This window comes from Triticum urartu, chromosome 3 (assembly GCF_003073215.2).
Source record: "Triticum urartu cultivar G1812 chromosome 3, Tu2.1, whole genome shotgun sequence".
Classification (NCBI taxonomy): domain Eukaryota; kingdom Viridiplantae; phylum Streptophyta; class Magnoliopsida; order Poales; family Poaceae; genus Triticum; species Triticum urartu.
Window position 1 is genome coordinate 76,881,955 of NC_053024.1, and position 12,807 is coordinate 76,894,761.

The 12,807-nt window shown below is 47.9% G+C and overlaps 2 protein-coding genes, 1 non-coding gene and 1 pseudogene across 3 annotated transcripts; 2 read left to right on the forward strand and 2 right to left on the reverse strand.

Moving 5' to 3' along the window:
• Window positions 1–1,118: 1,118 nt before the first annotated feature.
• LOC125542984 lies at window positions 1,119–3,978 on the forward strand. The gene is made up of 4 exons (XM_048706228.1): window positions 1,119–1,823; window positions 1,932–2,090; window positions 2,385–3,521; window positions 3,657–3,978. The coding sequence occupies exons 1-3, from the start codon at window positions 1,273–1,275 to the stop codon at window positions 2,809–2,811; spliced, it is 1,137 nt and encodes a 378-aa protein (XP_048562185.1). The 5' UTR covers window positions 1,119–1,272; the 3' UTR covers window positions 2,812–3,521; window positions 3,657–3,978.
• A 1,020-nt stretch (window positions 3,979–4,998) lies between these two features.
• Window positions 4,999–6,605, reverse strand: LOC125546683 (annotated as a pseudogene).
• Window positions 6,606–6,767: 162 nt separating this feature from the next.
• On the forward strand, window positions 6,768–6,838 carry TRNAG-GCC. The gene has a single exon. It is a non-coding gene; the product is annotated as a tRNA-Gly (tRNA).
• A 417-nt stretch (window positions 6,839–7,255) lies between these two features.
• On the reverse strand, window positions 7,256–12,111 carry LOC125542987 (probable choline kinase 2). Its single transcript, XM_048706232.1, has 8 exons — window positions 11,937–12,111; window positions 9,042–9,448; window positions 8,829–8,950; window positions 8,542–8,737; window positions 8,067–8,184; window positions 7,906–7,953; window positions 7,663–7,763; window positions 7,256–7,559 (listed from the first exon to the last, which is right to left on the reverse strand). Exons 1-8 carry the CDS (start codon window positions 12,079–12,081, stop codon window positions 7,446–7,448), a joined length of 1,251 nt encoding a protein of 416 aa, XP_048562189.1. The 5' UTR covers window positions 12,082–12,111; the 3' UTR covers window positions 7,256–7,445.
• Between the last annotated feature and the right edge of the window lie 696 nt (window positions 12,112–12,807).

Sequence of the window (12,807 nt, forward strand, 5' to 3'; positions counted from 1 at the left end):
GGCATTGCACAACAAAAAAAAGAGTTGATACTTCACTATGTCAGAAGCAAAAAGTACCAAACTAAAATAGGTGTAGGGGCATAAAGTTGCTTTCTGCAGATGCGTAGGCAATGTATTAGACACAGACATTATAGACATATAGTTGGTAGAAGATCTTCACTGGGCAACATATTTTCTGGAATGGCAGGTATGAAACTTGCAGTACATAAAAGACAGTAAGGTATTTCCTCTGTTCCAAATTATAACTTGGGACGGAGGTAGTAGTAGGTAGACGGACATCTTGATGACTTGGTGAAAGACGTATAATCAGTCAATAAGATACTGTTTTCAGCTCTTTACAGACATATTGGCGATTGTGCACAACTCCAAAGTCTCAAACACACATTTATAACAAGAAGATGAAACCAATGGGGCCACCCCTTTGTCTCATAAACATTAACATGAATACTACCTAATATGCACAGTAGCAATCAGTATACGGTGATGAAAAACAAAAATTAGAAGGGTAATAAATACAAAATCTTTTTTTAGAGATCAAGTGATTAAAAAGTTAACAGACAACATAAAAAAAGTTAAAACACAGCATATAGTAAGCACTCCAAAGCTATTTACTGTTTGGACATGGCACTATGCATCTGATCTCTGCACAAGCAATCAGTCGCACTGTTGGCCGAACCAAATCAGGTCAGCAGTGTTCTTGCACGCAAACTCAGCACAAAGATTATGAGGGCAATGAAAAGGTTCAAAAGGGCAATGCGTTATTGGTGATGAGCGCCGCCTCGATCGTCTGCAGAGAACCCCAGGGCCGCCTCGAACACCTGCAAATCTCAATCCGATTATGCCGAAGCAAAGAAGAAAATCAGAGAGGGGAAATGGGAAAGGAAATCCTAGACGAGAGGAAGTGGGGAATGGAGGCGAGCTCCCAGCGGCGGCTGGATTTTTTTTTTTTTGAGGGGGTGGCTAGATATTGGGTGAGAGAGAGGCCATAGAGAGAGCGGGCCGCGGGCCCATTTTATGATCCCGGCCCGGTGAGAGTTTGGAGGGCCGCCGTCCGTTCGTCCTGGAACGGACGGTCAGATGGCGCGGTGGATGGTGGATAACCCTAGTTGCTCGAAGCCCCGCCCCCCGAGACACACAGTAGCGCCTCCGCCGCCACTCTCTTTGCCCAGCGCCATCCACCCGCGGCCACCATCCCCGCCGCCGCTCTCTTTGCCCAGCGCCAGCCACCCGCCGCCACCTCCCCGTCGCCACCAACCCGCAACCCCACTCTCCATGGCTAGTTCAGGAGGAATGACGGGCTCCGGAGAAGGCGCACAGCGGAGCAACTCCAACAAATCCGGCGACTCGAGCTCCTCTACCTCCTCTGCCACAAGCGGCGGTAGCGGGAACAAGAAGAAGAAAGGGAAGCTTCTGTCTCTGGGGAAATTCCATATTGAGGTGGAAAGTGCATATCCTCAAGGTCAGTCTGCGGTTGCTCAAACTCGCGCTCGCACTGCTGATCGTACTCCGCAGACTCGGCGTCCGAATTACAAGAGTAAAGAGGAATTCCTCCTCCTTGGGGCTTCGCCTGCCGCTTCATCACACAAGCAGAATTTCCATGCGGCTGCACATCCTCCCGAGTCTGACCGTCTGCTACCCCGTGAACAAGTGATGGATGTGAGTGGCTCTCCGTCTGAGCTGGCTTGTCTGAAGGCCGCGGCTGCTGAGCTGGCTCGTCTGAAGGCCCGTGACGACCTCTTGGAAGAGCTCGCCGCTGAAGGCAGCGCAGAGCTGAAAGCTGAGACCAACATGCTGCTGAAGGAATTTGCCCACTTGCTTCAAACGTAAGTTCGATTGAAATTCCAGCAATATATGCATCCTGATTGCAGTCTGTAAGGTATATCCACAGGAATTGGGTGATGTCTCTAATAAAAACAACTTGGTTTTTGCAGTTACAAGATGAAAGGCTGCATCAGTTTCTATGGACGTAGAGCGTTGCAAATGGTTCCGAGCAACGATTTCGACTTCGTAGTTGATTTCAATCACGTTCTTGATGAAGGATACATTGACCTGGCAGTAAAGATTGTGAAGGAAAACGATGCTTGCCGTGGGTGAGCAACACTTCAACCTTTGTTTTGTAATTCACTATTGTAGGATTGCATGCTTCCATTACTTCTGCACCCTACTGAAAAGGACACCTGGTTTCTGCGTTTTTTAGCATGTGTAAACAAAATTAGGCTTGCTTTGAATAGTTTCTCTGTTCTTGCTTTTTGACTTGAGAAATATTTGCTAGAGGTGACAGAGATTGCTCGAGCACTGAAACATTTTCGGACAAGCAATGTTGATCCCTAATTGACTGTTGATGATGATCATATTTAACCTGTGTATGTTCTTTCTTGTAACAGCAATGCATGGTTATTAGGGACAGCAATAAATTTTCTCAGGACACGGCGTCTGCTGGATAGGAATGAACTGCAATCCGTTTTCTTGGACTTTGAAAATTTGCCCGTGTCCATGAAGTCCTTCGCTCAGTATGATGCTTTAGACCTGGTTCAAGGAGATGCTTCGCCCTTTGGACAGGAAAATCATCTGGTGACAGCCAGGTTTATTGGCAGGCAGATTTATATCAGCGCCGAGGAGCATGTGCTTAAGCAGAATCTTGCTGGAAAAACCTGGGGAGGGCAGTTTGAAGCAAAAGATATTTATATCATTCTGTTCAGCCGCACGAGTATCTTGTGCCTGATCCGACCAAGTGGAGAAACCCTTGTTTGCTCTCCTGAAAATAGGGTCTTGGACATCAAAAAGCTGCATGAAATCATGTCTGTGAAGTAAGAACTTGCCGGACACTTCCCTCCGCACTTCAAATGCCTGGATGACGATATATCTCTCTTGGACGCTACCACCATTGATGTGAGCTCAGTGGTGCAGTATCTCCCTTATCACGTTGCACTCATGCCACTTGCGGCAAACGAGTATCTTACTGAGAAGCTGCACAAGGCTATAGAAAGTGTCCGGATTCCAGCCAACGAATTCCGTGATTATATCTCCGTGTTTGAGTCAGTGCCGGCTAGTAATGTTGATTGGAGGGACGACTACACCGAGTCAAATTCACAGGATGAGTTGCTAAAGGCAGTCTATAAGCACGATCGCAGAGCTATCCAACAGATTTTGGACAAGAGCATTGGTCCGGTTCAGGAGGACACGAGCAACACTGAGGTGCAGATCACAAGCGCCACTGTGCTCCAGGAGAACACGAGGTTCGCTGAGCTCCAAGAGAGCACAAGGCAGGACAGCTCAAGCTCCACGGGGGTAAGGTCTAGTGCAGTGACTGAGAAAACTAAGTTCAAGCGAAACAAGAAAGGAAAGCTAGCCTTCAAACGCCATTTGGATGTGCATTTGCACAGCCACTTGGCTGCTAAAGCTGGTACAAGGCCGCTAAGTGGCATGTTTCAGGCGGAGGCGTACTCATCAAAAAACAACGATGTTCTTGGAGAGATATTCACTGATCTGTTCAGTGGTCCGTCAATGAAGATGAAGAAATTGTAAGTAAACCTTTCAGAGATTTTGTTCATCAGTCTCTTGTGATAATAGCAGGAGCAAAGTAGTATTAGTTGGCATCTATAAATAACTAGTGTGCTGCATCACTTGTTAACTCTTCTTTTTTTGATGTGCAACAGCCTTCGGCCGATCATGGCACACTACCGTCACTTGAGAGATATGGATGATGAGTGATGCCGAAGAGAGGTGGGGTTCGATGCTGATGGTGGCTGATGGACAAGAAGTACATGGCTGATGACCTAGTGTAGGTTCAGAGAGTAGTTTGACATGGAATAGACCTGTGGCCTTTGTAGCTTTTTATTTTGTGAGTCGTGGCATGCTGTAGTGGTGCTATGGATGTGGTATCGGTAGACAGAGCAACTCAAGGGGAAGAACATATATTCCTGGCTGGTGAATCTTTTGTTGACTATTTCTGCCCCAACACTTTATGCCTGTGTTCCACTTTGCTTTGTGTTTTGTGTTGAACCAAGCAGCACACTGTCTGAACATACCTGTCTTTCGAGCTGCACTGTCTGACCATCCCCATAGTCAGATCGCCCAGCCGGAAAACATGGCTGTCTGATCACTTGGTGATGCATTGATCGATACATAGCTGCTGTGTTCCTAAATATCTCTCTTTTTAGAGATCTCAATATGAACTACATGCAGATGTATATAGGCGTATTTTAGAGTGTAGATTCACTCATTTTTGCTCCGTTTGTAGTTCATATTGAAATCTCTAATAAAGGCTTATATCCAGGAATGGATGGATGTAGTTCATATTGAAATCTCTAATAAAGGCTTATATCCAGGAACGGATGGATGTATGCATGATCGCCCACTCCAGCGCGCGACCCAGCAGACGCACTGTCTGGTCGCTCGCGCAGACGCTGTGATTTCCTATCCTATGCCTCCACGTTTCCTGTTGGTTGTGCGTTGCTCATCCTGGTTTGTTGCCACGTACAGTACAGTCCCTGCTTTGGTTCATTGCCTCGACCGCCGCGTGCTATTTGGAAGAATCCCGTCTGTTCCGGCTTCTCCAGAGAAATTCCTGGCCGTCTCTCTACTACAGGCTCGCCGTTGTTCCTCATACGTCTGTCCGCGCTGCAGAGTGAAGCTTCCCCTGTTCCTGCTGCTGCCAGGGCCACTGCGTTGCTGCTGTTGCTGCAGAGTGAATTCTAGGTGAAGTTAGTATCATTTTTGTCACAACCTGTAGTTGGATCTCCGTTCTAAAATTTGTTAACGTCAGAAGCACCACGGTATAGACCTGGGTTCCATTCCCGGCTGGTGCAAGTTTTTTATTGTGCGTGCGTTTTTATGTGTAAATCAAACAGCACACTGTCTGATCAAACTGATAGGGGATTCATTCAGAGGTGAAGAAGAAAAAAATTCTACTCCATAAATTCATCGATCTGCCAATGATTAAGGAGCGATAACCAGACCTACTAATGCCAGTGACACATGTTTCGTCGAAGTGGAGCATCACCCACACGACACCATCCGGTCCAAGATCTGTCCAAGCAACTGAAAACTACCTACTGTATTCAAAGGCTTCAGCCGGTGCATGTCATCCATGGCGTGTTCGGCACCGCCGGGCCCCGCGAAGCGCGTCCGCCGGTGGATCTCCTGCACGTCGGCGTTCCGCTTGAGGAGGTTGCCGGGCCGCTCGCCGGCGGGCAGGTGGGTGCACACGAAGCAGAACATGGTCTGGTAGATGGACATGCTCGCCGACACCGACCCCTTGTTGCCGATGTAGCCCATGGCGTCCACGCCCACGGTGGACACCTTGATGTTCTGAACGCACCTCCGCAGGCCGCGCCGCACCCCGATGGTCAGGAAGATGCCCGTCATCTGCTTGCTCACGATCCTCACGAACGGCGAGCTGCCGCCGCCCTTCTTCTTGCCATGACCACGCGCGGCCTCGCCGTCGAGGTCGAGGTCCAGGTCCAGGTCGAGGACCATGGCCGGACCGTCGTCGGTGGCGGCCCTGGACTTCATGAACGACCTGTGCGCGCCGAACGATCTCGGCGACTTGAACGACGCCGATGACAAGGACGCGGTGGCCATCAGGTCCAGCGGCTGCTCCGGCCAGGCGAGCCCGATCCTGTCCGTCTTGCTCATCGTCTACAGGAGCGCCCTCTGCTGCGCGCTTGGCTGCTCGTCCACCGGGTCCTCCATGGCCCCGAGCATCCTGGGGGTGGCGACGACGTACCCCTCGGGGTGCACCGGGAAGCTGAAGGGCGCGTCGTCGTCGGTTTCGGTGTCGGTGCCGCCGGGGAACAACTCGTCGGAGCCGTCGCGGGTCGTAGTGGCCGGGTGGCTGCGGTACCTGTACTTGGGCCTCGAGCAGAGCAGGACGGCTGCGTCCGCGTGAGCGTGTCACGGATGAGCGCCTCCCACGCCAGTGCCGGCCGGACGTCCTCGGCGCCGAACACGTTGCCGGTGTTGAGCGGCACCACCTCCTGGAACCGGAGCACGTGCATGTCGGCCTGCTCGCCGCCGGTGGTGCCGAGCCACTCGGCAATGTCCAAGCCTTCCGGCGGCTCCTTGCAGGCGGCGTTGTACGTGCCAATGCAGATCCTGCAGGAATCCATCAGCTCAGCGCCATGCCACCGCGAGAAACGGAAAATGCGCCGCGATCGTGCCGAACAATTCGATCGTACCTGAGCTCCTTGCCTCCTTGGTGTTGATGTACTGCGCGCGCATCGTCTCCGAGTTCCTCCGCCGCAGCTTGTACGGCGCGGCGTCCAGGCTCTCCTCTGCAGATCGTTCAAGAAAAACAGGGTGGTGGTTCATGAGGAATTACTATGAATTTTGCCTCCGATTAGTACTACTAGCAGTTCAGAATACAAAATTTGGCAGTGGTAACACGTAGCAGGTGTTCGATGGTCAGAAGCAACGCCGATCAGGGTGAAAATGCGCAAAATCAACCAGGTCAAACGGAACTAGCTTGTCGTGCTCATGCGAGTGTACTGTGACACGATCAACACGGCGGTCGTGCCATGTGGTTGCACCACATCGCACCCTCTCGCGAGCCTTGTTTGCGCAGGCTGCCGCTGTTGCCCCTATAGAGGACTATGAGAAACAACTACACATACCTCTCATTTGTACGGCCACTCAAGTGGAGAGTTACCAGAATACAATTTACTCCGAAGAAGAAAACACAGTCGCATTTTTGCAAACCACCTGTGATTTTTTGTGAGGGTGCGAAGATCCATGTGAATTGGCTCAACAAATCATTAACATCATCAGCACCAGTGGTCTAGTGGTAGAATAGTACCCTGCCACGGTACAGACCCGGGTTCGATTCCCGGCTGGTGCATTTTTTTGCTCAGTTTTTATGCCTCGTGACTCATTGTCTCTTTACGCACTGATGAAACATTTCGAGCTGAGGCCACAGCCTGCTACAACAGCTTCCGTCTTAACATGGGTTGTACTAGATCGCCGGCAAGTGCGACACGTCAGGAAAAAGAACAGGCCAACGGTGAAGCAAGGCATCAACGTTTTCTGCCTGCAGCAGCTTCACGCACCACTGATGACAGTATGCAGCACGGCAAACACATACGCATCCGGTGAGAAAGGCAGATGCGGCATCAGCTAAGCGATCGTCCACTGCAAAACAACCATCCTTTGGACAATCTGGTCCTTGCATGGTTTCAGGGTTCACAACACAATATCTGCATGAGCAATGCAACTCCAAGAGATTCTTGCGGACATGAACGATGTAACAGGCGACACGGAAAGAAGCTTGTGTAAAACCGTAGAATCGACTATTCTGCGCAGGTTTAATTACACGACACGGTCAACTACTAGCCTAAACGATCTGTAGCCAAATTGGCTGATGAACAAGATTCACAGTCACAGGACTCCACAAAGCTACTCGAGAGGGCGATGGATGCTATAAGAAAAAGAACGAGCCATCCGCATGATCAGCTGGTTGTGTTGCAGGCTTGCAGTATTCTCGGCTTCGTGTCCCAGTACTGGTCGAACCGATGCCTCGCGTACTCCTTGTACTCAAAGTCGATGTTCTTGTTCACATGCGCCTGCAGAGATAGAGGAAGAACCGAAAAATAACAGTGAGCTTTGATAGATTGATTATTAACACTGAGTAGATACATTGCAATTGCCTTTTGTTGTGGAGCTTACCGAGACTATTCCCCAGAGACCCCAGAAGAGATGGCTTGTGAGACTGTACTTTGCAATCAAGCCAAGCAATGTTTCGACTTCTACATCGGATGGGTTTTCTCCTGACAAACAAAGGAAGCATTTAGGAACAGCACATTTGAGTGATGCATTAAAGTAGTTTTAACGTGCAATCGTGCATTCTGAAGTATTCATCACATTTCCAGCACAGCAGAGTGTGGTGTTCCCAAAGAACTCTCCAATTACCTGAAGAACTAAGGTAAGCCTCAAGAAATCTCCGCTGTTCATCCATGTCTGAAATTATGCAGGGGAATCAAACAAGTAATCAACATGTGATTAAAAAGGTGTGAGACACATAGCCATCCATTATTATATAATTTGGTACATTTGGTTATTGAAAAACTAACCAGGATATTTTGTGAAGTCCATCACGTGCGGTGTATCACTATGATAATCAGCAGCCATCTCACAGAAGTGATTCGCAATGTCGAACGCAATAGGGTTAAAACTAGCGTATTCATAGTCCTGAAGGATAGAGAGATTAACAAAAGTGCAATCAGCTATAGAAAATAAACAGGCAAACCAAACTGTCGATGTTCCTAGAATCACTAAGCAGCACAAAGAAAAATTACGAGTCGACCATCAATAATTGAGAATTTTTATTTTGTGCTCTTCTAAATATGCAACCAGGTGCTAGTTTATGCTTAAATAAGGATTGACAAATATTCATTGGTAAGCAGTATTGACTATAACCATAATTGAGAATTTTTCTTTTGTGCTCTTCTAAATATGCAACCAGGCGCTAGTCTATCTTTAAATAAGCATTCACAAATATATGTTAGTATCCATATAAACAAGGTCAGGTTTGTAACAACTACTTACAATTAAGGTCACTTGTCTGGTCTCTTCGTATATCATAATGTTCCCATACTGCAAATCATTATGGCAAAATACTACTCTCTGATCGACCCCGGACAATACATTCTCCAGCTCCGCAATCTCATCGCCGAGCGTCTCCAACCGCAATTCCCTGGCCTCCTCGGTCGAGCACCTGCTGCGAGCTTCCTCAAGCCACCGCCTGAATCATACAATGCCCTGCTGTTAGCTTCTGGTCGCAATACGCACATCTGCCACCCATAGCATAAGGAGTCGCGATTCACCAGGCCTACCTCAGCCTCTGCCAGAGCGAGATGTCCTTGGGTCCAGGCATGTCGAGCTCGTGAAACTCCCGCAGCTTCCTGGCAATCAGGCCGGAAATCTCCGGGTCGCGCAGATCCGGCGCCGAGAGCGTCTGAGCAGACAACAACGCCAGCCACATCAGAAGGAGAAATGGCATTACAGTAGGAGCAAGGAGCAGCAAAGCCATTGCGTTGCGTACGTACCCTGGCGTTGATGAACTCCTCGACGCGGCCCTGGGGGAAGCGGCCGAGGAGGCGGGGGCCCTGGCCGTGGCGGGACATGCACTCGAAGGTGCGGACCTCGTCGGCGCGGTCGAAGAAGACCTCGACGCCCTGGCCGTAGATGCGCACGAGCACCTTGCGCGGGTCGCCCTCGCCGCCGGGCCAGGTGATGCGGAAGACCTCGTTGGTGAGGGCGCCCTTGAGCTGGGACACGACGAGGGCCGCGGGGTCGACGTCGGCGCCCCAGAGCTCGCCGGCGAGGCGGTGCAGGATGCGGCGCGCCTCCGCCGGGATGCGGTCGATGCTGGAGCTCCGCCGCAGCTCGGGCCCGGCGTCGGCGGCGGCGGCGGCCATTGGCGTCAGCGGCGGCGCGCGGCGGCGGGGGCGATCTGCGGGGGTCGGATGGGAGGGGGGCGTGAGTCGTTTCCCGTTGAGTTCGCGAGAGCTGTTTGATGGGGGAGAGGATTGGTGTAGGGTATTGGGGGTTGGAATGGCCGTGGGATCGGATCGGATCGGAATCGGGATTGTTGCTGGGGAAAAGAAGTGGCAGCTGGCAGGAGAAGCTTCCAGGGAAAAGTTAATAATTGCACGAGGAGCCACGTCGGCTGCTACGTTGCGCGTCTCGTGGACACGTGGGAGGGAGAGAGATACGAGTTTACTTTACACAGTACGGACGCGAACGCTACTCACCCATGAACACCGCAGTGGTACTAGTACTATCAGCTCATCAGGATTTAAGTGCTAGACTTTTCGATGATATGCGTTCAGTTCTTACGATATATACATACTAAAAATATAACACGATGATATAGATGATCTATAAGAGTATCATATTAAATTTTTGTTTGGTTAGAGGGAAGAGAAGAAAAACAGGTTATAAATTTACAGTCAGCTTTATGGGTTCTAGCATCCCTTATGAGAGAAAAAGATGGCCCACCCATTAATAACATAATAACATGTATATATAACTAACTATCGTATGAATGAGCTAATATGGCTATAAGTAACATGATAACTTCATTAGTAACATGATAACTTCATTAGCCGGTTATTATCTATACTATTAACCTTGTTCTAAGATCCCAACGATGCATTCAAAAAAAAAACACCTATGGGCGTCATTGCCATCAATTGGAGGCAAGGTTTTCACTCGACTATGCATCGCTAACCATCCGCTTGTGATGACAGGGACAAGTTAGATACGACCACCACCACCATCTCCCGCCGAATAAACATCGACCCCTTGGGCCATCAATCATCACTACCACCAATAGAGTTAAACATTGGGACCTAGATATGTTGCACGCTGAGCTACCCTATAGCCCGGCATGCTACGATAACTAGCTGAAACAGAGGATTTCAGACGCTTTGCGGGGACAAGATCGATGAGTGAACCTGTGCATGAAAACCGAAGACTGAACCCGTATCAACGCTTTAATATAAGATTCATACAAGGTGACCGAAGACTAAACCGAGGAATGACGCAAACGTTCGCTCCCATACACCATCCACAAGGAACGAGACTCCATGATGTAGAATGGCAATTAATTAGAAGCATGTATGGCAATTTCTTTACATAGCATGGAAATTCGGTCTATTGCGGCATAGCAAATTCTCGAACGTGTTGGCAAATTTTCCTTTTTCTTTAGCCTGGTAGTTCTTTCTGCTGCATCATGGCAAATTCCTAAATCGCATGGCAATTTACTCTACTACAGGCAAATTCCTGATAATTCTTTGGCTAGCATGACAAAAAAAACATGACAAATCTTTCTGTAATAGTATGACAAATATATTTGTTATACCATGACAATTCCTAAGTGTTCTTTGGGAGTGGTTTTTAGGGAACACTCTCTGATGGCGTTGTTCACTCAAACAAGATTCCTGTAAGAATCACCCATAAAAAAGAGAGATTCATGTAAGAAATACCCGATCATTCGCTCAGGTGGCCTCCCCTTGGGGGAACGTCAACATCGCGTTATTGGTGTCCAAAATCTAAGCTCTAGATATAAGGTAGCATTATCTCTACTCCTATTCAGTTGGTGATGATGGTGTGTCTACCATCCATCATTTCTGACCATTAAATCTACATCTAACGGCTATAATGTAAGCTATGACCTTTTTACAACAACTAGAATAATGCACGTGCGTTGCAACGGGATATAAATATTGTAGTACGTTAGCTTGTGATTTACCTATCAATAATAATGTGATTTTGTAAATAAATGTTCATCAAATCATGACCGTGAATTACCTTATATTTTGATTAGAAGTTTGGTAAGTAAATTAAAATGGAATTGGTTCAAAAGGTAAGTAAATTAAGGTGATTGATTGTCATATAAATGAAAGGTTAGACGAAAGGGTGGTGAAGAGAAAGGTGAAATGGAACCTTACGTTCTTTTTAAGTAGTAGAGATAATTCACTTCTTTTCTCCAATTTGTGGAAAACCCATTAGTATCTTAAAACCAACCACATCCCTCCCTCGCGTCATCAAAATAGCCTAAGAAATATATTTTGAGTGAAACATAGTATATTTTTAGTGATATATGTACATCAAAACTAGAGTGTTTTCTTTCAAGTTTGTGATCAAGTATCATTCTATTTTGGATCCGTTGCAACGCACGGGCACATTGCTAGTATGGAGTAAAAACGAGAGTTCCTACTTCCCATTTTCCCTTCGTTTAAAAAGATAGTTCATGTTTAAAATTGTATTTTAAGAACTGGCTCAAGAAAGATTTAGATTGAGAAAGCAATCATATCCACGCTGCCATCGTCTCTCTCACGTTGGTTTTACATCGCTCCGCACAGGAACTAGCAATCAAAGAGCCAGCAAAGAACCTAAATGCGATAAGAGCAGAGTAGATGAGGAGGGCTCAGTACCATTACATCGGTTGTTGAAGGAGACGGCTGCAGTGCCGGGACGTGCCTGGCGGATCACCCGCAGACGAGAAGGCCACAACACCGACCAGCGCGGCCGCAAGGCTTGAGACATTGCCGGAGAGGGCCTCTGGCCGCCGGCGACCATCCATCCAACTAGTGAACGAGCTAGCAGCTGAAATAGATGGCGAAGATTCTGCCCGTGAAGTGTTCGGTTGGAGACAGACAAACAAATTTCTTGTCGGTACCGGATAGTGGATCACTTTCTTACTGGTCACGTCAGTACCTAAGCACATGCGGTCCGGTCGCTCCTGACGAGCAAGACACGCCTGGATCAGCACCAAGCAAATCCTTACGGCCGCTGGCTGTGATCATCACAAGCATCCCGTAATCTGACGGTTGCAGGACAGCGCCTCAAAAATATATTCCATCCGTTTCTTTTTAGCCTTCATACATCTCAAGTCAAATTTAGTATAGTTTGACCAACTTTATAGAAATAAATATCAACATTCACAATATGAAATCAATATCTTTGGATGCATCATAATTTTCATACTATATAACTTCAGTATTTTGGATATTGATATTTTTCTATATAAATTTGGTCAAACTTTGCGTAGCTCGACTTCAAGCAAACCTTATACATGAAGTAAAAAAGAAACAGGAGTACAAAACTTCACCCGGCAACAAACGAACATGCTTAGAAAAACCCTGCATGGAGACTGGAAAAGGCGCAAACCACAGATCAAAATCCAGAAAATTGCATAGTTTGGATTGATATACAAATATACTCCCTCTGTAAATTAATATAAGAGCGTTTAGATTACTAAAGTAGTGATCTAAACGCTCTTATATTAGTTTACGGAGGGAGTAC

Bases quoted from the DNA above. Each gene is read 5' to 3' on its own strand.
- LOC125542984 (XM_048706228.1), top strand. From the start codon at position 1,273: ATGGCTAGTTCAGGAGGAATGACGGGCTCCGGAGAAGGCGCACAGCGG. The intron at 1,824-1,931 runs GTAAGTTCGATT...TGGTTTTTGCAG, and splicing joins TTTGCCCACTTGCTTCAAAC to TTACAAGATGAAAGGCTGCA. The intron at 2,091-2,384 runs GTGAGCAACACT...TTCTTGTAACAG, and splicing joins GAAAACGATGCTTGCCGTGG to CAATGCATGGTTATTAGGGA.
- LOC125542987 (XM_048706232.1), bottom strand. From the start codon at position 12,081: ATGGTCGCCGGCGGCCAGAGGCCCTCTCCGGCAATGTCTCAAGCCTTG. The intron at 8,951-9,041 runs GTACGTACGCAA...TTGTCTGCTCAG, and splicing joins AGGAGTTCATCAACGCCAGG to ACGCTCTCGGCGCCGGATCT. The intron at 7,954-8,066 runs GTTAGTTTTTCA...GCATAATTTCAG, and splicing joins GGACTTCACAAAATATCCTG to ACATGGATGAACAGCGGAGA.